Raw genomic sequence first — 23,007 nt, forward strand, 5'->3', positions numbered from 1 at the left:
TGTGATCAATTTTCATTTTAAACACAGCAAAGGATGCCAAAGGAGAAAGAGCAGTCTCACCCGCTCATCAGCCAGCGGCCTGCGCACTAGCACCCCCTTGCAGGATTAATTACACCAAGCCAAGTGCAGGCTAGAACAGTAGCTGCAAGCACGCACCTTCTTCTGCCAGGCCTGCTCACGTGAGCCTGTGGGCATAAGTGCGGCGGGAGTTAACCCTGTTCTCACTAGCAAACTCATATCAAGCAGCACTTGTGCACAGCACAGGGCTAGCACACGCAAACACTGAATCATGCGCAGGCCTGTATGAGGGCCTGTCATAAACACACACGTACGTGTATGCACACAGCCACAACGGGGACCTACTTCTTGAACCTATGCTGTGGTGGACGCTGCTTTCAGGCCCCGATCCCACCACATGGAAATGGACAGTTGTCTATTGACTTCAAAGGGAACTGGAGCAGGCCCTTACTCCAGGCAATGACTGTGACTGACTACCGGGATGAGCCATCAGCTGGTCAGCCTCCTTCCTACACCCCGTGAACAGTGTACCATGGTTCAGTCCTTGCCAGCTCTCCCCTTATCCCCAGTCACTCTGTGGCTGTGTCCCCAGCCTAGTTATTTTGGTACTAACTCCTCCTTAGTCCTTTATATATCCGTTGTCATGAGTAACGCTTGCTCTGAATGAGTCTCACTCCAGATGGTTGTAAAGGTAACAGGGAATTTTTTTTCAGAGCTATGTACAGCCCTGTCTGTCTTCTGAGATGAAATCAACAACCAGCATACATTTCAGCTCCACACCCATATGCTCGCTTCACGCTTGGGCAGGGGTGGGCAAACTTTTGGGCCCAAGGGCCACATCGGGGTGGGGAAATTGTATGTAGGGCCATGAATGTAGGGCTAGGGCAGGGGGTTGGGATGTGGGAGGGGTGCAGGGTGCAGGAAGAGGCTCACAGCAAGGGGGTGGGGTGCAGGAGGGGGCTCAGGGCAGGGGGTTGGGGTGCAGAGTGCAGGGGGACTCACGGCAGGGATTGGGGTGCAGAACGCATGCGGGATGCGGCAGGTGGCTCAGGGCTGGGGGTTGGGGTGCAGGAGGGGTGCGGCAGGGGGTTGGGGGGCTCACGGCAGGGGGTTGAGGTGCAGGAGGGGTTCAGAGTGTGGGCTCCAGCCCGGTGCTGCTTACCTCAAGAGGCTCAGGGGTAACAGCGGTGTGAAGCGGGGCTAAGGCAGGCTCTCTGCCTGTCCTGGCCCCTGGAAGTGGCCATCATATCCAGCAACAGCTCCTGGGGGTGGGGGTGGGGCAGGTGGCTCCGCCACACACTGCCCTTGTCTGTGGGTACCACCCCCGAAGTTCCTATTGGCCGCAGTTCCCCATTCCTGGCCAATGGGAGTTGCAGGGGGCGGTGCCTGCAGGCGAGGGCAGCACACAGAGCCCTCTGCCCCACCTCTCCCGTAGAGGCCACAGGGAATGTGGTGCTGGCTGCTTCCAGGAGTGGCGCAGGGCCAGGGTAGGCAGGGAGCCTGCCTTAACCCTGCTGCACCACGAGGCTGACAATCCCGTGGGCCAGACTGAAAGCCCTGACTGACTGGATCCGACCCACGGGCCAGAGTTTGCCCTCCCCTGTGCTAGGGCATTGCTGGTGCTCTGAACAGCCATGAAACAATGGTCAATTACCTAGAGCATCATCATTCTCTGGAATCACCTGCCGTGTACAGGCATACACACAAACATGCACACCAGCATGGGATTCACGCAGGCAGGCAGGCAGACACACACACACACACACAGAATCAGATCCAGAACTGCTATGCACTCAAACACAAATGCAAGCAGCACAGGGAGACCCATTTTGGGAAAGTGCAGCTAATCCAGCTGGAGAAATATAATCCCATAGATAGATGCACAATAGGAACGAGAAATCCAGCAGGCAGTAGGCTAAGGCAGAGATCTGAGTTATAAGGGACAGGACATTAGATGTGATAGGACAGCAAAAATAAAAAAATAAAAACCAGTGTGATTCTGTGCTATACAGACAAAGGTAGTGGACAGGGCACTGAACTAGAACTCAGGAGACCTCAGTTCTATTCCCAGCTCTGGCCTGCTGGATGCCTCATTTTTCCCATCTGTAAAATAGGGATAATGCTTCTGACCTATTATCATGATCCTCATAAGGGCAGGGAGATCCAGCTATCTGGCTCTGCTGACAGACCAGCTGTACTCAGGTTGGGCTCCCACATCACCACAGAGGCTTAAGGGAGGTCAGAGAAGCATAACAAAAAGAACCAGCTGGGTTGGAAGGGCTGGTTTATGAGGAGAGATTAAAGGAGTGAACTCCATCCTGCCTGGTTAAGCCAGGCGGCAGTGGAGAATATGGCAGTCCTGCAGTCCCTGCAGCATGTCAAGCTGATGGAGGAATTCTTGGGGGTGGGGATGTGGGCGGAAGGAGGGAGGGGAAGTAGAAGTAATGGGATGAGGGAAAAATTAGGCTGCCTACCAGGAAAATGTTCCCAGCTGTGAGATCCATCAGATTGTGGAAAGCTGGCCACTTGGGACATAGAAACTAGATGCAGTTATGGGGGAGAATCTAGCCCAGGTGTGCAGGAGGGGCTATGGCTGATGGAACCAATAGTATTTACCCATCTCTAAATACTACTGCACACACTACCAACATGATGCAGGCCATGACACACATACACACACAGTCACTCAGAATTCACCTCCCACTTGCAGTCTCCTTTAATATCTAGTGTCACATGTGTTAATTCAAGGCTCCGAGTGAGCTGTAGCCAGAGAAGCTGTGAGATGTAGCAGGATTGCTGGGCAAAGCTACAGCCCCCAGCCAGCTTTTCCCCTGCAGAGTGTGCGGGGGGAATCAGGTGTCAGCAGGCTCAAGTGTGCTGGAAAACAGAGCTGCAGCCTGGTAGTGTTACCTGCAACATGAAGCCAGCTTGTTTGGTATCACTGATTGTGCTCGTTGCTGTCAAAGTCAGAGGCCCCCCACGAGCTCATGGAACATGCACTAGGAAATGAAACTACCCTCCAGAGAGAAACATGAGAGCTGGAAAGAGGGAGATATCATGGTTTGGGGCGGAAACTGAGACCAAGGGCAGGAGTGCAGAGGGTGTGCATTGCAGCCAAGCAGGGAAAAAGACCTACGCCTTGTATCACCCCACGCAGGGAGATCCCACTGTGCATGTGTGCATCATGCCAAGCTGGGAGCCTCAAGACCCTATTGCATGTGCAGGCATCACACCATGCTGGGAGTGTGGAGACCCTACCTGTGTGTGTGCGAGCATAGCACCATACCGGGAATAGAGACCCCCACTGTGTATCTGTATAACATTACACCATGCTGGGAGGCTGGAAACCCTACTCTGTCTTTGCGTTTATCACATAATGTTGGAAATGTGGAGCTCCGACTGTGTGGGCACATGTACACCGCACCATGCTGGGAATGTGGAGATCCTTTGGTACGTGAGTGCATCACATGATGCAGGGAATGTAGTGCGAGTATATATATATATATGTCACAGCATGCTGAGTGTCTGTAGACTCTGCTTTCTGTGTGTGCCATCACACCATGCTGGGAGTGTGGAGACTACTCTGTGTGTGTGTGTGCACTACACCGTACAGTAGGTTATGGGGCACGGGAAAAGATCCTATTACCTGTACATCACCCCATGCGGTGCTGATGAATGTGGAACATGCTGAGGGTGTGGGAATCGAGCTACCAGCTGTTTGGGATGGGGAGTGGAGCAGTAGGAAGAGATTCATTAAATGCGTGTGTAGATGCACCATGTGACAGGACCAGGAGGAAACGCAGTGGTGTGTCAGACTGTCTATTAACAGTTACCAGCTGGCAGTTGAAGAGACAATTCCAGCCCATCGCTCTGCTATTACCCCTCTCCCATCTGGGTACGGCCACAGTGCCGCTGGGCCAAATGCTGCTCCTTTCAGGGTACAAGGAAAAGCTCACCAGTCGGTTCCTAACACACGTGCATGAGCGGGATGGCATTATCGCCATGCTGGGGCACCTGAGCCAGGCAGCGTCACCACACAGCTGCCTCCACCATCAGCAGCAGCACTGCAATTGAGCTGGAAAAGAGAAACAGCCAGGCAGAGGGGGATCCTGCCAAGCAACCCAGAGTTACTCAGCTGGAGTCAGTGCAGGGCCCTGGATTTAAGTCTGGAGAGCAGCCGTTGAGTGAAGACTCTGCCGAGCAGGCAGGGGGACATTACAGCGTGACTTAGCCTTACTGGATCCAAACGTGCCTCTGCAGGGCAGGTTCAGTCCCCCGTCTCCAGAGCTCAGCAGCCTCCACTGGGTCTTGGGTGGCCCTAGCAACAGGGCTATATTTGAAGAACAAATCACCAGCTCCTCCACTGCTGTAAATGAGCCTTGTTCCATTGATGGCGATGATTTAATGGCCAAATCAAGGCAACCCTGGTGCCAGTGAAAGCTACAAGTCCCCCAGGCCCCACGAGAACAGCCCTAGGCCTCCTGATAACAGCCCCAGGGCCCTGCAGGGACGGTGCCAGGCCCTGCAGAGACCCTGTGGTGAGCTGGGGTAGCCCAGGTGGCTGCAGCACATGTCTAATGGTTAACTCCATTCACTGCTGCACACACAGGGCCCAGCTTCCCGTCTTGAGTCAAAGGGCTTGATCCTGTGTGGTGCCAGGCACCCTCCTCTCCCACTGCTCAGCACTGTGAGGGATGGGGCCCAAATGCCAGGAGAATGGAACTGCGGACTCCCATAGCAGCACATGGGTGCCACCATGCGTGGAGTGAGAGCTGGGGTCAGCTGTCACAGCAGAGGGCTCCCCTGTGAGAACAGCAGGGGATGGGAGTGGAAAGGCGCGCTGGTATCCCTGGGGAAGAGGAGAAGGAGAAGTTTATGGGGGCCATGGGGAAGAGCAGGAGAGGTCTATGAGATCTAAGGGGAAGGGGGCTGGCAACTAGGCCACTGAGAACCAATGAGCCTGCACTGGGTGATGACTTCTCTTTATATCCTTGGAAAAGTAAAGTCCTTTGGGAGATGCTGAAGCCTCTGCCTCACTGGGGGAGACCAGCCCTGGAATCCCTGCCTCGCCAGAGGAGACCAGCTCCTGCGGGGTGGAGGCACAGACCTACAAGACAGCAAAGAAGAGGCAAAGTGGTGCTTGAAATCTGGCAAAGTGTGGGAAGACACCCCAAGAGGAGAATGGAGAATGTGGAGTGGCCCCAGGGAACGCATACCACCTCCTCGAAGGCTGGGGAAAGGACAGGGATGAGGATTGGCAGTCTAGCCCACAGCAGTCGTGCTCCCCACTCTTCATAAGGGCCTGGGACTCCCTTCCCAGCATCCCCTGAAGGGAAATGCCATGAGCTGTGCCCTGGAAGGAGCAGAAAGCCTGATCCAGGCCCAGCAGATCCTGACACCTGACCTCATCAGCTCCAGCACCACGCAGGGGCGGCTCTAGGGATTTTGCCACCCCAAGCACGGCAGGCAGGCTGCCTCCAGCAATTTGCCTGCGAAGGGTCCGCTGGTCCGGCGGCTTCGGAGGTCCTCCTAAGCCGCAGGACCAGCGGACCGAAGCCGCGGGACCAGTGGACCCTCCGCAGGCAAGCCGTGGAAGGCAGCCTGCCTGCTGTCCTCATGGCGCCAGCAGAGCGCTCCCCACGGCTTGCCGCCCCAAGCACGCGCTTGGTGTGCTGGGGCCTGGAGTCATCCCTGGCACCAGAACTGAGTGCTCACAGCTGACTGGCTAGGTCTCTGATGGGTGCGTGCCCTGGTGCTCCACTGCATAGCTGGGTGGCAGCGCAATCCCAGCCCCGCTGCCCTGGGAGGTGCCCAGCAAGCCCACGCAGGCCCCTTACCTACTCAGGTACGGCGGTTTGGTAGAGAGCAAAGAAGCGGTTGTCATGAGGAGTGTCGCGATAGAACGGGTCCACCATTGTGATCGTCCTGGAAGCAGAAGGGGAGAGCGTCACAGAGGGAAGAGGAGTGGCAGGAGGGTGTCAGGAGCAAGGTGGAGGGCAGTGGGAGACGGCCAGCCTCACCTGCCAACATGGGGGTGGACCCGTCTCAGGGTCTCCGTGGCATTGGGGTCACTGCCCAGTCCAGTGACGTGGTTGTTAGTGGCGAAGCCACCCGGCTGTTGGGGCTGGATTCCTCCATGGGTCCATCCTTCACGGTCCACGCCCTTGAGGGTGTTGTCATAAAATCTGCCAGAGGGGAGGAAACAGGGTTAAAGAGCGCTGCGTTCTGCTGGGTCTGTCAGCTGTCCAGCCCCCTCCCCACAGGCCGGGCAACCCCCTTTGCTTCCTTCCCACACACACACCTAGTCAGGGCACTCCCACTCAGACCAAGAGACAGACAGGGTATGCACATGGAAAGAGGGGAGAGCGCTGGGAAAGGCAGGGTAGAGCTCCCCCAGGGGTAGGACGGGCTGGGGGAGGCAGGGTAGAGCTCCCCCTGGGGCAAGACGGGCTGTGGGAGGCAGGGTAGAGCTCCCCACAGAGGCAGGACGGGCTGGGGGAGACAGGGTAGAGCTCCCCCCGGGGCAGGACGGGCTGGGGGAGGCAGGTAGAGATCCCCCTAGGGGCAGAATGGACTGGGGGAGGAAGGGTAGAGCTCCCCCAGGGGCAGGATGGGCTGGGGGAGGCAGGGTAGAGCTTCCCCTGGGACAGGAAGGGCTGGGGGAGGCAGGTAGAGCTCCCCCCAGAGGCAGGTTGGACTGTGGGGAGGCAGGAAGAGCTCCCCCTGGGGCAGGACGGGCTGGGGGAAGCAGGGTAGAGCTCCCCATAGAGGCAGGACGGGCGGGGGGAGACAGGGTAGAGCTCCCCCCGGGGCAGGACGGGCTGGGGGAGGCAGGGTAGAGCTCCCCCGGGGCAGGACGGGCTGGGGGAGGCAGGGTAGAGCTCCCCCTGGGACAGGATGGGCTGGGGGAGGCAGGTAGAGCTCCCCCCGGGGCAAGACAGGCTGGGGGAGGCAGGGCAGAGCTCCCCATAGAGGCAGGACGGGCGGGGGGAGACAGGGTAGAGCTCCCCCTGGGGCAGGATGGGCTGGGGGAGCAGGGTAGAGCTCCCCCCGGGGCAGGACAGGCTGGGGGAGGCAGGTAGAGCTCCCCCAGAGGCAGGTTGGACTGTGGGGAGGCAGGTAGAGCTCCCCCTGGGGCAGGATGGGCTGGGGGAGGCAGGTAGAGCTCCCCCAGGGGCAGGAGGTGGCAGTATTTCAGACTCACTTGGAGTTGTAGCTGCTCAGGTACTTGTTGGGCAAGTCTGGGTCGTAGGGGGATGTCACATATTTCTTGTTGTTGATGCTGAATCCGGAGAGTTCCTGTGGGGGGACACAGGGCTAAGCTGGCCAGGCCTGAGGGGACCTGCGGGATGCTGGGCAGGCAGCACAGGCCGTGCTGACACTCACCTTGTTCCCCACGTACTCCCGGCCCAGCAGATTGGTCTGGGTCTGCAGGGGCCTCTGGAGCCCTCGGAACTGAGTGTGGCTCAGGGGCCCTGACCCCTCGACCCCAGGCTGGGGTGCTGCATGCAGCAGGCCCTGGGGGGCAGGAGGAGACCAGGTGAATGGAGGTGCAGTCACAGATGGGGAGGGAGGAGACAGCACACAGACAGGTTACAGGCAGAGAGGAGGATGCAGGCACGCAGGGAGAACTGAAGGCAGAATGGGGGGTGCCAGTGGAATGGAGGGGGCAGGCAGGGAGGCCGGGGCAGATTGGAGGTGGGATGGAGGGGGCACAAGATGGGGGGTGCCAGGGGAATGGAGGGGGCAGGCAGGCAGGCGGGGGCAGATTGGAGGCGGGATGGGGGATGCAGGCAGGATGGGGGTGCCAGTGGAATGAAGGGGGCAGGCAGGCAGGCGGGGGAGATTGGAGGCAGGATGGGGGTGCAAGCAGGATAGGGGTGCCAGTGGATTGGGGGAGGCAGGCAGGCAGGGGCAGATTGGAGATAGGATGGGGGGTGCAGGCAGGATGGGGGGTGCCAGTGGGTTGAAGGAGGCAGACGGGGGGGCAGATTGGAGGTGGGATGGGGAGTGCAGGCAGGATGGGGGGTGCTAATGAGTTGGAGGGGGCAGGCATCCAGGGGCAGATTGGAGGTGGGATGGGGGGTGCAGGCAGGATGGGGTGTGCCACTGGAATGGAGGAGGCAGGCAGGCAGGGGCAGATTGGAAGCAGGATGGGGGGTGCAGGCAGGATGCCAGTGGACTGGAGGGGGCAGGCAGGATGGGGTGGGGCAGGCAGTCACTCACCATGGCACTGAGGCCGTTGTGTTTGTCCCGGCTGAATCCCGTCTCTTGCGCAGAGCCCTTCGACAGAACGGGCAGGAACTCATCGCCCTGACAGGAGTGGGACAAAATGATGCAGCCAAGGGCAAAGTGTCACCTCCCCCATCCCAAGGACTTTGCAGCCACCCAGCTCGCCTGAATGGGGGAGCAGGGCAGAGGGTGTCACAGCCCGGCCTCTGCAGGTTCTCAGGCCCTGATTGAACTGGAAGCCCCCCAAGCACTGGGGCTTGGCCACCTATTACAGGATCCTGGGAGGGGCACCCCAAATGGCTTCCCTGGCATGGAGCTATAGCCCAGGAAAGACCCTAATCTGCTCTCTCCACTTAGTCTCTGGGTGACTCCCCCATTCTGCCCATCCTGCCCCCCATCTCTGGGTGACCCTCCCACCTCTCCCATCCTTTGCCATCCTCCCTCTGCTCCTCCTTCTCCCCTGCTCCCGGCCCCTCTTACATGGAGGAGAGCGCTGGGCAGGAAGTCCGTCTTGGTGATGCTGATGCCAGGTTGGCTCCTCTGCAAGGGAAACACTTGGCAGTAGGCCCCTTCCCGATGCAGGATGGGCCCAGGATTCCCCAGACAGGCTGGGCCAGGCCTGGCCAGCTCCTCCCCTTGGGATCTAAGGGGGATCCCTTGAGACCTTACCAAGGAATCTGCCGGTGTATGGAGCTGGCCCATGACATGGGGGCCCCAGGCTGGTAGGGCTGATGCCAGGCTGGGGACGACCTCCCCTCTCTTCCCCCATGTAGCTGAGCTGTGTGTGTGTGTAAGGGGGGGATGGTGTTTGGGATGCTGGGCCCCAAACAGCTTTGGCATGTGTTCCAGGGCAGCCCTGATGGGGCACAGGAGCCTTCAGCCTCACCCCAGCTGCCGCTCAGAGACGGTTTCGAACAAAAGGGGCGAGGGGAAGAGAAACCCACTGGAGTGGCTGGGAAACCAGGGGCGGGGTGGCAAGCTGCATAGGCTCCTGGGTAAGTGTGGGCCTGCACAGCTGGGTCACCCCAGGTCCAAAGGGGGTGCTGTGCTCCACTCAGTCCAGCGCAGAGATGACCTCCGGGGAAGCGCGCCAGGGCCCAGCACCTACTGGCTCTCCCGGAGGAGATGGCAGGATTGTAATGGGGTTCCACTGGGTGCCCTCAGTGAATCCCGTCTCCTCCTTGGCTCCTATCGTCTTCCTCTGTAAGAAATCTGTAACGGAGACGAGGCGGGGGAGTACACGGTCACCCACATTCCCAGAGGGAGTCTAACAGAGCAGGGCAACAACCAACATATCTAAGCCCCTGAAGTCATGTAATGCTGCACCTTGGGAATCAAACCTCCGACCTCTGTCTCTAAAACCACCAGCCTCTCTGGCCAGAGCAGAAGGATCAGTACTGTTAATGAAGACGGGAGCTGGCTCACTAACCTCCATTTGGTCTAGCCACTAGAGGGAGACAGGGCCTCCCATAGGGCAAGCCCGGCTTGCGTCTGCATTAGCCTCACACTTAACTGGGCTGCGGGTTGAATGAAAAATGCGGCACACACGGAAGCTGAGAGTACCAGAGGGGAAATGATCGCCGGACAAACCAATGGGTTCAGATAAGCTGGGCCGTGATGACGGTGGGACCAGCTCACATTGGAAGGGGAGGAAAGATCCGGAGAAACAGCAAGTGAGCCTGGGCTCTGGCTGTGGTGTAGTGGTGCAGGTGGATAGGGGGCTGAGCGTGGAACCCTGCTCTGACGCTGCCAGCCTGAAGGGTGACCTCAGCAGAGGTGGCTGCATGGAGGCGAGAGCAATCATAAGGACAAAGAACCACATGAATGACAGGGGTGAAGTTGTGCAGCTGGCATGGTCTGTGCAGGAGACAGGAACTGGGAACCCCAGAATGGCTCATGATCAGGGGGCCAATTCAGAGAGCTCCCCATGCTCCTCCTGCCCTGGGAACCCCACACCCCTTACCATTCCCAGACGGTTCTAGCCAGTAGAAAGCACAGTTCACCTAGGGTTCCCTTCGTGTTAGAGGTTCCAGTAACTCCCCCTACCTACTTCCCCAGGGTCAGACAGCTCATCAGCAGGGAGACCCCACCCCTTAAGGCTAGAGTGACAGGGTGTTGTGCTCCCAGGCAGGGAACAGAGAGGGGCTGCCGGATGAGAATAGCAAGTCATCTTGTACATAGCACTTTCCATCCAACAGACCGTAAAGGGGTTTCCACTAAGACATGGGACCACTTCCCCACCACTGCAATGCAGCCACCTCTGGGCTGGAACGTGCTTACCAGCTCACAGCGACATGACACAACGATGTAGGATAGGCAGGGGAAACAAAGAGCGCGGCCAATTGAAACTGCCAGGGGAATTTAGGGAGGCAGAAGGTAAGTGCCTGAACTGGAATTTGGCTGGGAAACGGGTTAAAAGTCCTGCTCTTAGCACAAGTCCCAGGGGACCTTTAATAACCACAAGCTGTCAGGACCTTGGCTTCCTGTCTCAGCCAAGAGACAGCATCCTCCAGCAGCACAATGCCCCTTGGCCCCAGGCTGAGGCACTGGCTCATTACAGAGTACCCGGTGTGCCTTTCCAAGCCCTGGCTAGGCCCAGTGCTGCTTAGACAGGGGAGATGGCTGGGAATTGGCATGGGTACAGGTGTAGCTCCTATGAGTGGGCCTATGGCAAAGGCCTGGTTGGCTGCCCCAGGACATGGCTCAGGAGGGTGCGAGGGGCTCAAGGAAGTACCGTACCTGGCTGGCCAGGAATGTCGAAGCGGAACTTGGAGTTGTACTCTGTGGACATGTACAGAGGGCCCTGCAAGGAGCAGACGAGAGCGAGTGAACCGGGGGAGGAAATCAGCCTTGCACTCAGCCTGCCAGTAGGCTTCTACCCACCTCCTCAGCCTAGTACCCATCCTGCCAGAAGACACCCACCCAGGGCTCTCACACACCCTGGTAGAAGACCCTCACCCATCTCCCCTGCCTGCCCTGGCAGGAACCCTCTGGTCTGGTGCCGGGGTATCTCCCCTTCACTCCAGCACGCAGGCACACTAGGGCTGCCCTCTTGCTTTGCTGCAATGCCCAAGACGTGTTGGGTGGCTCCCAATTCCATCTCCTTTGCTCTGGTGCCAGCAGCGGGTCAAGGCCCAGGGAGAGCCGGTGCTGCACTTACATGTCTGGCGTTCTCCCCCTCAACGGAGCCTTTCCCCTGTGGCTTGTGCAGGACGGGGAGTTGTCTGGGCTCCAGCCCTGTGATGGCTCGCGGCCCCTGGTCCCGTGTATCGAAGTGGACTTTCTTAACCTGCAGAGTGAGCCACTCTGGTGAGTCCCGTGGCAGCAACGCGCCAGGTCCCCACTCAGCCAGGATGGGCAAGGCTGCACAGGGCACTGCTGAGCCTCTATATCCCCACAGGAGCGTGATCAGAGCTGAGGAATGGCTTATATGGACCTTTGCTGCAGGATGTGATGGGGAGTGTTCAAGGAGGGAAGGAACATCGCAAGTGCGCAGACCCCTGTACGTGTGTTAAATCAGCACCCCCGGCTGCTGACTGTCTCTGGATGCTCCCAGCTGCAGTGCAAGCCCCAACGCCCCACCGCTGCTCCCCACTCTAAGGGGGAGAGGGCAGGGCAGACTTCATGCCCATTCAGTCCTTGCCCTATCTGCTGAAGCTGCCAACCCACCCCAGCTGTGCGGGCGCTGCATGTAGCAGGGGCACCTGTCCAATCCAGACTGAGACCTCCCCGCAAACTCCTCATTTCACATAGGCCACCAAGCAGTCACTGGGTAACCCCGCCTCTGGGGTCACATCAAGCCAATTGGACCTGCTCCCTGACGGAGCCTGCGCTCAGGAGACAGACTGCAGCACTTTCAAGGCCTGTGGATGCTCGTTAACACCGTCAGGTTATTTACATTCCCATCTGAACAGAACCAAAGTGTGCTATTGTTTATTATTTGTGTTGTGGTAGCATGCAGGAGCTGCAGTCACTGACCAGGCCCTGCGTCTGCACTGCACTGTAAACCCGGGTCTGTGGGACCCAGGCTTGTGGGCTCTGTGTTTCCAAGCCTGCACTGGAGTGTCCACATGGCATTGTAAACCTGAGCATACAATCACTGGACCAGGGTCTCATAGCTGGGCTAATGTGTCCATACTACACTATGCAGACCTCCTGACTCGGGTCTGTGGCTTAAGTTTGAGTCCACACTGCAAAATGCCAGGGCTTGGCCCCAAGTCAAAGTCTAGCAGGGTCCTACGACCTGGCTCTTGGGTGCTTGCTGACCTGAGTCAGACCAATGTGTGTGTGGATGGAAGGGGGAATTGGGCTCAAACCTGAGTCAGAACTTGGGCTTTGTGTGCAGTGTAGACATACCCAAAGGTGCTAGGTGCTGTACAGACACAAAATCAAGATGAGCTCTATCCCAAAGACCTGATGATCTAAGACAAGAGACGACAGATGAATACAACCAAAGCTAATTTTGTAAGTTCCATTTTCCTTGTTGCATGTAGTTAATAAAATAAAAGGGTTGCATTGTTTATAACTATTCAAGAGTTAAGGCTCTCTCTGCCCCCAGCCCCGCAATCTAGCAGTAGCTCTGGGATGGAACGTACCATCTACACAATCTTCTAGCCACAATGTCACCAGGCTGCATTGCCAATGGCAAACGCATAGTGGACAGGGTCGTGATCCATGAGCTGGCCAGGCACAGAGCCAGGGCTTACTAGACACTTACGGCTTTGGTGGTGGGGAAGGAAATGGGCTTGTCTCGAACAAACCCACTCCCTGGCTGGTAGACACTCCAGGGCAGAGGGTACTTGCCATCGGGAAGCTGGAGGGGCCGGAAGTGCTTGGTGGTCACTGTATCATAGTTATCTTGAAGGAGATGTCTGGAGCGGGAGGAAGAGAACAAGTGTGGGATAATGATAGCTAGGTCTTTGGTAGATCTCACAGTGCTCTAGAAAGGAGATCAGGGTCATTACAGATGGGGAAACGGAGTCATAGGTGGGGGAAGTGACTTGCCCAAGGTGGCAAAGCCGGCCAGTGACAGAGCTGGGAAGAAAACCCAGATCTCCTGAGACTCAGGCAAGTTGCTCCATCCACTAGGCCACACTGCAGGACAGTCCCTTTCCTGAACGTGATCCCAGCTCTGCTCTGATATACCCACCTCCCCTAGGGGTGAGAGGGGAGCAGTGAGAGAGACCTGTGAACCTGGGGTACACTCCTAGGGCCGTCCTCTTGGGATGAACGCCCAGGGTGGGAGAGGGGTCTATAGTCCATGGGATGGTCCCCACCCTGCACACAATCCCAATTGTACCCAGCCCTTCTCATCTCCTGAAGTACAGCCTACCCCACGGCTGGATTATCCACTTGATCCAGGCTGGCCTTGTAAAAGACGACAGGCCGGTAATTGGATTTGTACCCAGCTCCTGAGTGGTGGCCAACGCGAGGATGGAATCTCTCCTGCCCTGCCAAAGAGAGCAGGGGAATCGCAGCTATAAGCCACACAGGCAATGGGGGGGCTCGTGGAGAGAGAGACACTTGCTCAGGTGGGAGACTCCTCCTGACCCCCTAATGCTGTTAGAGCTTTTGAAAGGACTTGCTCTTCCAGGACAATCCCCAAGCTCCAAATTGCAATGGCATCTTGGCAGCTCGCATGACCAGGGATTAAACTTGTGAGCCTGAGCTGAAGCAGCAGGTCTGTTAGACTGGCACCAGGGCAGGACTCATACATGGCTATACAGGCTCTGGTCACTAGAGGGGACCAGAGAGCACAGATAGGCAGTTCAAGTCTATGTGACTGCGGACAGCGCCAGGGCCAAGCGTAGTGGGGAGCAGTGAAGGGGATTCAGTCCTTAGTGGGTTAGCGCTGGGGACACAGGGGCCTTGCTAGGGAAACTGCCCAGGGTCTTGGCCCTGCTGGGATACTGAGGCTGGGGTCAGGCCAGCAGTGCACTGTGGGTAAGTGGTGCACGGTGAGAGGGAAGTGCTGCTGGCTGGCTCCTTGAGCCCAGTGGGTCAGTGATTGCAAGCACATAGAGATGCAGGGAAGGTCATTCACATGGCCTGCTGGACACCAGCTCCAGGGCTGGCATGGACTTCACCATCCCCTCCCCTAATCCTTCACAGCCACACAGCCAGGAGCGCTGGCAGCTTTTTTGGTGCCCTAGGCGGCGGAAGGTTCTGCCCCCAAAATGGCACCCCCAACAGAGGCGGCGGAAGTTCCCGTCCCCAAAATACTGCCGACGACCATGGCGGCTGAACATCAGGCTGCCGCGGTCACCACCCCCCAAATGTCAGTGCCCTAGGCAACCACTTAGGTCGCCTAATGGGTTGCGCCAGCCCTGCACACAGCACACTTCCTGCGGGGCCCTTACCGTAAGCCGTGCCGTAGCTGGTGGCATAGAACTTCAGAGGGTCCACGCTCCCACCAGCGCTGGTCCTCACATAGGGTGAGACACCGCCCAGAGGGAGGCGCCCCATGGTGGAGGGAGGGCTGGATCTCCGGGGGCCAGGCTGCCCAGCGGCTACAGAGACAGAGGACGTGGTACAGCTGAGCATGGGGATGAGAAGACTGCCACCTGCCCTGCCCGGCTCAGCTGCTCCTCCGGTGTCTCCCTGGCAATGGAGTGTGAGGTCATACCAGCAGCACTGTGATGTCAGAGCAGGGGCAAGGACAAAGCCCAGCTCTGAGCCCATTGCCCTTCTGGGGCAGCAAGCCAGTGGACCCCAGAGCCAGGGTAGGGAAGGACCGCAGAGACCTGGATCTCCTGGGGACAGGGGAAGGGCCCAGAGCCCTGAATCCCAGCATCACAGTTCTGACTCCAGGAACCTCAGTGGTTTGAGCATTGGCCTGCTAAACCCTGGGTTGTAAGTTCAATCCTTGAGGGGGCCATTTAGGGATCCAGGGCAAAAATCTGTCTGGGGAGTAGTCCTGCTTTGAGCAAGCGGATGGACTAGATGACCTCCTCAGGTCCCTTCCAACCCTGATAGTCTATGATCCTGCCAAGGCCTGGAGATGATAGGGAACTGGGCTGAGCCCAGGGCCATGAGTCACTGTGTTACCCCCATCTCAGTGAGAGGGAGACTTTTGGTGGTATCTGGGTGTCCTGACCCCACCAGCCCTTCAGCCACTCAAGCACTCTCCCAGGGCTGTGCCAGCCCCCGCTTGCCTTGAAGGGCAACACTTGGTGCACCACAAATTCCTCAAAATCATCCCCCCATAGTGTCCAGCCCCTGACACTCAACCTTCACAGTAACTACTATGTTCACTACTCTCAAGGGAACAATACACCCACCAGCTTGTTTGAGTCAACCAAGTAGCTACTCCAGTATAACGACATAGCCCTGGCATCTCTTTACTGGCACAACCAATGCAAGTTTATTAACAAAGGTTAAGATTTAAGAGCTACCGAGCAAGGGTAATAAGAGCAGCGAGTTACACATAAAACCAAAGGTATGTGTGTCTTAGAGCCTAAACAACTTTTAACAGGTGAAAATCTCATCTGAGGCAACCTCCCAGCATCACTAGTCCAGGAGGCCAGAAACCAACTTTCATTAATGGGAAAAGTGCTGATCTTTTTGCTGCCTGACTGAAGGTGTCCTTTTGCCTTTCCCTTATGCCCCACCTCCACCTCCAGCCCCACCCGCAAGTTCATTGTCTTTGCAACCCTGACAGGACAGGCCTTGCAGTCTAGTTTCCAGTGTCTTCGCATCCTCCTGTGTATGTCATAGACAGATTTGGCTTAATTTACATGATACAGAGACACATCTTCTCTCCTGTCTGGCAGAAACCTGTGGATCAGCTCTGCCTGGTTACAGACTTTAAGACACAGTGCCAGGATGTACACATCACTTAATTTATATGCTCAGTACATACATTTCACAATGGTATTAGTGACCATCATGATGCCAGCTTTCATTTGATACCTTACACTATGCTATTTCTGGATAAATACCCTGACAGCTAGGCATAGCGAGTTTGTCAGGCCTGTTAGACATTGCTGTTACAGGATAGGGGACCCTTTGCCAGTTGGCACTGAGGGGTTCAGAGGGTCACCTACTAACAGTGTCACCCAGAGAGTTACCAGGTGATAGCCCTACAGGGGATTTTGCTTTCCCTCCTCTCCCCCAAGACTCCTTTTTCGGCTTCTCTTCCCCCCTCCCTGAGCCCTTCTGCTCCAGCTCCCCAGCAGAGAACTCCCTGCACCTGTTGGTGGAGCTCCCCCAAGTCTGGTTATCCACCCAATCGCCTCTGGGGCAGTTTTACCCAGTGTAGGCTGGGGATTAGCAAGAGGCTCTGGCTCTACAGAGAGGATGATCTAACCCCAGACTGGAGTTTGCAGACAGTCCAGGAACTTACCAGAGAGGGTCGGGCCCAGCACAACTAGAGGCTCAGATGACAGGAGCACATGCGCATACCCCCCACCCATAAAGAAGTGGCACATGCTGAGCATCTTCTTGCTGTACTCTGCCCGAGGAGCTGTCCTTACGAACTCTAGAAGCCCCAGAGAAGGCCCATCCAAACTACTTAATCACAGAATATCAGGGTTGGAAGGGACCTCAAAAGGTCATCTAGTCCAACCCCCTGCTCAAAGCAGGACCAACCCCAACTAAGGCCATGTCTACATCTAAAATTTTGCAGCGCTGGTTGTTACAGCTGTATTAGTACAGCTGTATAGGGCCAGCGCTGCAGAGTGGCCACACTTACAGCAACCAGCGCTGCAAGTGGTGTTAGATGTGGCCACACTGCAGCGCTGTTGGGCGGCTTCAAGGGGGGTTCCGGGAACGCGAGAGCAAACCGGGGAAGGAGACCAGCTTCGCCGCGGTTTGCTCTCTCGTTCCCGGAACCCCGAGCAAGCAGGTCTCCTTCCCTGCGGTTTGCAGGGTGGCTCTGGGAACGCGAGAGCAAACCGCGGCGAAGCTGGTCTCCTTCCCCGGCTTGCTCTCTCGTTCCCGGAACCCCGAGCAAGCAGGTCTCCTTCCCTGCGGTTTGCAGGGTGGCTCCGGGAACGAGAGAGCAAACCGCGGCAAAGCTGGTCTCCTTTCCCGGTTTGCTCTCTCGTTCCCCGAACCGCCGAGCAAGCGGTTCTCCTTACCTGCTTGCTTGGGGTTCCGGGAACGAGAGAGCAAACCGGGGAAGGAGACCAGCTTCGCCGCGGTTTGCTCTCGCGTTCCCGAAACCCCGAGCAAGCAGGTCTCCTTCCCTGCGGTTTGCAGGGTGGCTCCGGGAACGCGAGAGCAAACCGCGGCGAAGCTGGTCTCCTTCCCCGGCTTGCTCTCTCGTTCCCGGAACCCCGAGCAAGCAGGTCTCCTTCCCTGCGGTTTGCAGGGTGGCTCCGGGAAGGAGAGAGCAAACCGCGGCAAAGCTGGTCTCCTTTCCCGGTTTGCTCTCTCGTTCCCCGAACCGCCGAGCAAGCGGTTCTCCTTACCTGCTTGCTCGGGGTTCCGGGAACGAGAGAGCAAACCAGGGAAGGAGACCAGCTTCGCCGCGGTTTGCTCTCGCGTTCCCAGAGCCACCCAGCAAACCGCAGGGAAGGAGACCTGCTTGCTCGGGGTTCCGGGAACGAGAGAGCAAACCGGGAAAGGAGATCAGCTTGATTACCAGAGGCTTCCTCCTTCCACGGAGGTCAAGAAAAGCGCTGGTAAGTGTTTACATTGGATTACCAGCGCTGGATCACCAGCGCTGGATCCTCTACACCCGAGACAAAACGGGAGTACGGCCAGCGCTGCAAACAGGGAGTTGCAAGCGCTGGTGATGCCCTACAGATGTGTACACCTTCAAAGTTGCAGCGCTGTAACTCCCTCACCAGCGCTGCAACTTTCTGATGTAGACAAGCCCTAAATCATCCCAGACAGGGCTTTGTCAAGCTTGACCTTAAAAATATCTAAGGAAGGAGATTCCACCACCTCCCTAGGTAACCCATTCAAGTGCTTTGCCACCCTCCTAGTTAAAAAGTTTTTCCTCATATCCAACCTAAACCTCCCCCACTGCAACTTGAGACCATTGCTCCTTGTTCTGTCATCAGGTACCACTAAGAACAGTCTAGATCCATCCTCTTTGGAACCCCCTTCATGGCACCTGGCCTTCCTGCTGCTGCCTGGGTATCTCAGGCGCTTGTACCCACCTCTGAGTTCCAAGGGTCAGTACAGGAATAAGATGTGTTGGTACTTTTCCAGGCTCTGCCCACAACCCAAGCTCCACCCCTTCACTCATGACACAGGCAGGAGGCGCTACCCACACTAGGTTATGAAATTCCCCATCATTATTCTTTGTATTATTGTAGTGTCTAGGAATCCCAGTAGGTGCTGTACAAACCGAGCAAAAAGACCTGCCCCAAAGAGCTGGCAATCATCTGATCCTCCCTCCTCTTTCTCATTTGCTTCGATAAACAGTGAAAGAACTGACAATGTTAACAGCCACTGCATTGTTCGGCTTCCGAATTAACAGGTGCAGACGAATGGGGATATTGCCCCTTCTCAGAACCATCATTCCAGGCTGGCTGCAGGCGGAGGCAGAGGCCCTTAGAGGGACTGCATCACAAAGTGTTCTGTACAAAATCAGGGGGTGAGACTTCTTCCCTGTTCAGTGATCGGGCAGATCGCGGAACAAGAGAGGCAGATCCCAGGGAGAGCCCTGGGCCGGTTTTGGCCATGCCACGCCACTGAACCCAGCCCAGCTCCAGCACATGTGGCTGAGCCAAAAGCCCGTTCTTCCACCATCAGCCAAGTCCAATGGCCATAAACAGAGACACGGGCTGGCCCAACGGAGGGAATTCTGGGTCTTTCACCTCCCCTGGCTCCCATCTGACCCCAGGCTGCACGTAGGCAGACCTTGGTAGACAGCTGTTCAGATCCTTGAGGGAGGAGGTTTTGGGGATCTCAGTGAGCAGTATAAACCCATCATGGCTATTGCCACTGGCTGCCCCTCCTGTTGGCATGCTCAGCAGAGAGACCATGGAGCCAGCCGTCCCCAGGGCCGGTGCAAGAATGTTTCGCGCCCTAGGAGAAACTTCCACCTTGCACCCCCGCCCGCGCCCCTGCCCTGAAGTACTCCTCCCCCTGTGGCAGCTTCCCCACTCCACCCTGAGGCCCCCCCCGCAGCAGCTCCCCACCCCAACCCTCCACCCTGAGGCACCCCCCCGCCCCAGCTCACCCCTGCTCTGCGCATGAGCACGAGCACCCCAAGCACGCCTTTACTGCTTCATTTCTCCCGCCTCCCAGGCTTGCGGAGCCTAAGCTGATTGGCGCCGCAAGCCTGGGGGACAGGAGAAGTGAAACAGCTCACCCCTGCCCCGCCCCCTCCCTGAGCACGCCGTGGCTGCTTAACTAAACGCTGGAGGTGACCGGGGCGGCCGAAGATCCGGCCGCCGCGGTCGCTGCCGAAGAAAATGACGCCCCCCAAATCCCAGTGCCCTAGGCGACCGCCTTGGTCTCCTAAATGGTTGCACCAGCCCTGGCCGTCCCCCCTCAGCGCTGAGGGTCAATCCCGCAGGGACAGGGCTGAGCCACACTTATCTGGGCTGGGGAGGGTGCTGGGGACAGAGGGACCACACGGGCAGCTTCCCCCGCTCACTCTGCCGCCTCCTAGCTCTGCCCATCCCACACCCTTCTCCCACTCCCCCCCTACCTGCCCCAGGCAAGGCTCTGGCAAGGTCCTGGCAGGCGCTGGGCAAGGTTAGGAGCTCGCTGGAGAAATGTGCAGGCCTGTCCAGTCACAGCCAGTATCCTAGCAACTGGTGCATAGCAACCAGCTGGAGAAACAGGACAGCTTCCAGCAGGAGGGAGCAGAGGCCCAGGCTGCAGGGGGATCTCAAAGCACTTTACAGGCACTCACAAAGCGGGCCAACATCCCAGACGAGGACTGTAGGTATTTCCAGCCCTGCTGCCTGATGGCAGCACATCTGGCCTGGATGGGCCCTGAGCCACGCAGAGGGAACTACACAGGCACAGGTGCCCAGACTACCCAAGCGCCTCCTGAACCATGTCCCAATATTACTGTGAGGCAACAGAGGCAAGGAGAGAAGCCAGTGGGGCTGCGGCTGAAGCAAGAGGCGATTGCATTAGGCAGACAGAAAGCAAGGGGCGAGGAGATGCAGCCACAGGGTGCTTGGCTGAGAGCAAGTGGTGGAGGGATTGGCCAGCCATCGGGTAGCAAACCCAGTGGAGCCTTCACCTTGCTTAGCGCCCAGCCCTTCAGCATTCAGGAGGGAGCAACACCCCACGGCCATTCCTTGGTACTGTAGCTGAGGCTAATCCCCCTTGATCCTGGGACAGCTCCTGTTGAGTCTCAAAGACACTGAGCTAGGAATCTTTCCTAAGAGCTTCAAAGGAACAGAGCAGTTGCTATGTGTGTCCCTGATCCCCGCTTTCCACCAATCAGAGGTCCTGTCTTCTGCCCACTTCTCTGCCCTGCAATGAAATGACAGGACCCACCCCTTCCCTGTAGCAATGAGATACTTAAAAACCTACTGTCCCCAGCTATCCAGAGCCAGCCCCTACCTCTTCCCTTCACAATCCCAGGGCTCTGAAAGCCAACCACCGGCCAGCACCTTCAGTCTCCTCATTGCAGAGGCTGCTTGCAGGAAAGGAGGATGAGAGAAGAGAAAAAGAAAGGAGGAATGAAGGCCTGGTCACTGTAATTTAAGGCCCTGCATAAATTGCAGGTTGTTTGTCACAGCTCAGTGTTTGAATTTCACAGGACAGGCACAACCGCCAAGTCTCCCCTTTCCCTGCCCCAAACTGCTGCAATTTTTCCCATGGGGCGGTGGAAGCAGGCATCCTGGCTTCCACCTCCTGCCTGAAGCCACAGATACTCATGGGGGTAGGCAACAGGTCAGTCCTACCCTGGGGAGCACGGTAGGATGGTGGACCGGTGCAGCTGTTTCACCACATGGCATCAGCTGTCCAAGCCCATTTCGGTCTAGGCTGCAGCTGCTGCTCCCTGCCTGGCTGGTGGGGAGAGGGGGACGGCACTGATAACACATAGTGGTTAGGAGCCCTGGGCTGTCTCAACTTACAGCAGCCCCTGGCAGACCTAGGGGAAATCTGCAGGAGCTGAGACTAGGATCTGCACTTGGCACACAACCAGGTGCATGAGGGGGCCCTGCCCTGGCAAAGAGTGGAGGTTAGTCTGGAATCCATCTTTCCACTCCAATCCCCAGCACTGGGGCAGGGCCCCCAACACGCCATCTCACGCACCCAGTGGCAGATCCTGGGCTCAGCCCTTGCCATGTCTCCCCTGGGCCTGCTGCTGGGCCATGTCTCCTAACCGCAGCACTGTCAGCACTGCTCCCCTCTCCCTGCTGGCCAGGCAGGCAGCTCTAATGACAGTCTGAGCTGGATGGACAGTGTCATTTGGTGAAACCAGCCCAGCCTGCACCCCATTACTGAGTTGTTCCATCCCCACTTTAGTCTCCCCTCTTTATTGGAAAAATCACAATATTGGGCTAGTATCAGAGGGGTAGCCGTGTTAGTCTGGATCTGTAAAAGCAGCAAAGAGTCCTGTGGCACCTTTTAGACTAACAGACATTTTGGAGCATGAGCTTCCGTGGGTGAATACCCACTTCGTCAGATGCACATAGTGGAAATTTCCAAGGGCAGGTATATATGTGCAGGCAAGCTAGAGATAATGAGGTAGTTCAATCAGGAAGGATGAGGCCCTGTTCTAGCAGTTGAGGTGTGAAAACCAAGGGAGGAGAAACTGGTTCTGTAATTGGCAAGACATTCACAGTCTTTGTTTAATCCTGAGCTGATGGTGTCAAATTTGCAGATGAACTGAAGCTCAGCAGTTTCTCTTTGAAGTCTGGTCCTGAAGTTTTTTTGCTTCAGGATGGCCACCTTAAGGTCTGCTATAGTGTGGCCAGGGAGGTTGAAGTGTTCTCCTATAGGTGTTTGTATATTGCCATGCCTAATATCTGATTTGTGTCCGTTTATCCTTTTCCGTAGCGACTGTCCAGTTTGGCCGATGTACATAGCAGAGGGGCATTGCTGGCATATGATGGCGTATATTACATTGGTGGACATGCAGGTGAATGAACCGGTGATGGTGTGGCTGATCTGGTTAGGTCCTGTGATGGTGTCGCTGGTGTAGATATGTGGGCATATTGGCATCGAGGTTTGCTGCATGGATTGGTTCCTGAGCTAGAGTTCCTATGGTGCGGTGTGCAGTTACCGGTGAGAATATGTTTCAGGTTGGCAGGTTGCCTGTGGGCGAGGACTGGCCTGCCACCCAAGGCCTGTGAAAGTGTGGGATCATTGTCTAGGATGGGTTGTAGATCCCTGATGATGCGTTGGAGGGGTTTTAGCTGGGGACTGTATGTGATGGCCAGTGGAGTCCTGTTGGTTTCTCTCTTGGGTTTGTCTTGCAGCAGGAGGCTTCTAGGTATATGTCTGGCTCTGTTGATCTGTTTCCTTATTTCCTCATGCGGGTATTGTAGTTTTGAGAATGCTTGGTGGAGATTTTGTAGGTGTTGGTCTCTGTCTGAGGGGTAAGAGCAGATGCGGTGTACCTCAGTGCTTGGCTGTAAACAATGGATCGTGTGATGTGCCCGGGATGGAAGCTGGAGGCATAAAGGTAGGCATAGCGTCAGTAGGTTTTCGGTATAGAGTGGTGGTAATGTGACCATCACTTATTTGCACCGTGGTGTCTAGGAAGTGGACCTCCCGTGTAAATTGGTCCAGGCTGAGGTTGATGGTGGGGTGGAAGCTGTTGAAATCGTGGTGGAATTTTTCCAGAGACTCCTTCCCATGGGTCCAGATGATAAAGATGTCATC

At 56.9% G+C, this 23,007-nt stretch overlaps 1 protein-coding gene across 4 annotated transcripts; it reads right to left on the reverse strand.

Annotated features, from left to right (window-relative positions):
• Positions 1 to 1,466: 1,466 nt before the first annotated feature.
• PPP1R32 (protein phosphatase 1 regulatory subunit 32) lies at positions 1,467 to 21,747 on the reverse strand. 4 transcript variants are annotated; one of them, XM_030560852.1, is made up of 14 exons: positions 19,862 to 21,747; positions 14,610 to 14,759; positions 13,583 to 13,700; positions 12,968 to 13,121; positions 11,411 to 11,539; positions 10,990 to 11,053; positions 9,359 to 9,462; positions 8,731 to 8,790; positions 8,245 to 8,331; positions 7,405 to 7,536; positions 7,223 to 7,317; positions 6,039 to 6,203; positions 5,856 to 5,943; positions 1,467 to 5,125 (listed from the first exon to the last, which is right to left on the reverse strand). In XM_030560852.1, the coding sequence occupies exons 2-13, from the start codon at positions 14,713 to 14,715 to the stop codon at positions 5,856 to 5,858; spliced, it is 1,302 nt and encodes a 433-aa protein (XP_030416712.1). In that variant the 5' UTR covers positions 14,716 to 14,759; positions 19,862 to 21,747; the 3' UTR covers positions 1,467 to 5,125. The 4 variants fall into 4 exon arrangements, with proteins under 4 accessions (XP_030416712.1, XP_030416710.1, XP_030416709.1 ...); XM_030560850.1 differs by lacking the exon at positions 19,862 to 21,747 and having other exon boundaries at positions 1,467 to 4,867; positions 14,610 to 15,112; XM_030560849.1 differs by lacking the exon at positions 19,862 to 21,747 and having other exon boundaries at positions 14,610 to 15,112.
• Between the last annotated feature and the right edge of the window lie 1,260 nt (positions 21,748 to 23,007).

The sequence above is a fragment of the Gopherus evgoodei genome, chromosome 4 (genome assembly GCF_007399415.2).
Source record: "Gopherus evgoodei ecotype Sinaloan lineage chromosome 4, rGopEvg1_v1.p, whole genome shotgun sequence".
NCBI lineage: Eukaryota > Metazoa > Chordata > Testudines > Testudinidae > Gopherus > Gopherus evgoodei.

Coding starts and splice junctions, on each gene's coding strand:
- PPP1R32 (XM_030560850.1), bottom strand. CDS start 14,931: ATGGGCTCAGAGCTGGGCTTTGTCCTTGCCCCTGCTCTGACATCACAG. Junction 11,540..12,967: donor CCTTCCCCACCACCAAAGCC/GTAAGTGTCTAG, acceptor CTCACTCTGCAG/GTTAAGAAAGTCCACTTCGA. Junction 7,537..8,244: donor ACAACGGCCTCAGTGCCATG/GTGAGTGACTGC, acceptor CCTGCCCCCCAG/GGCCTGCTGCATGCAGCACC.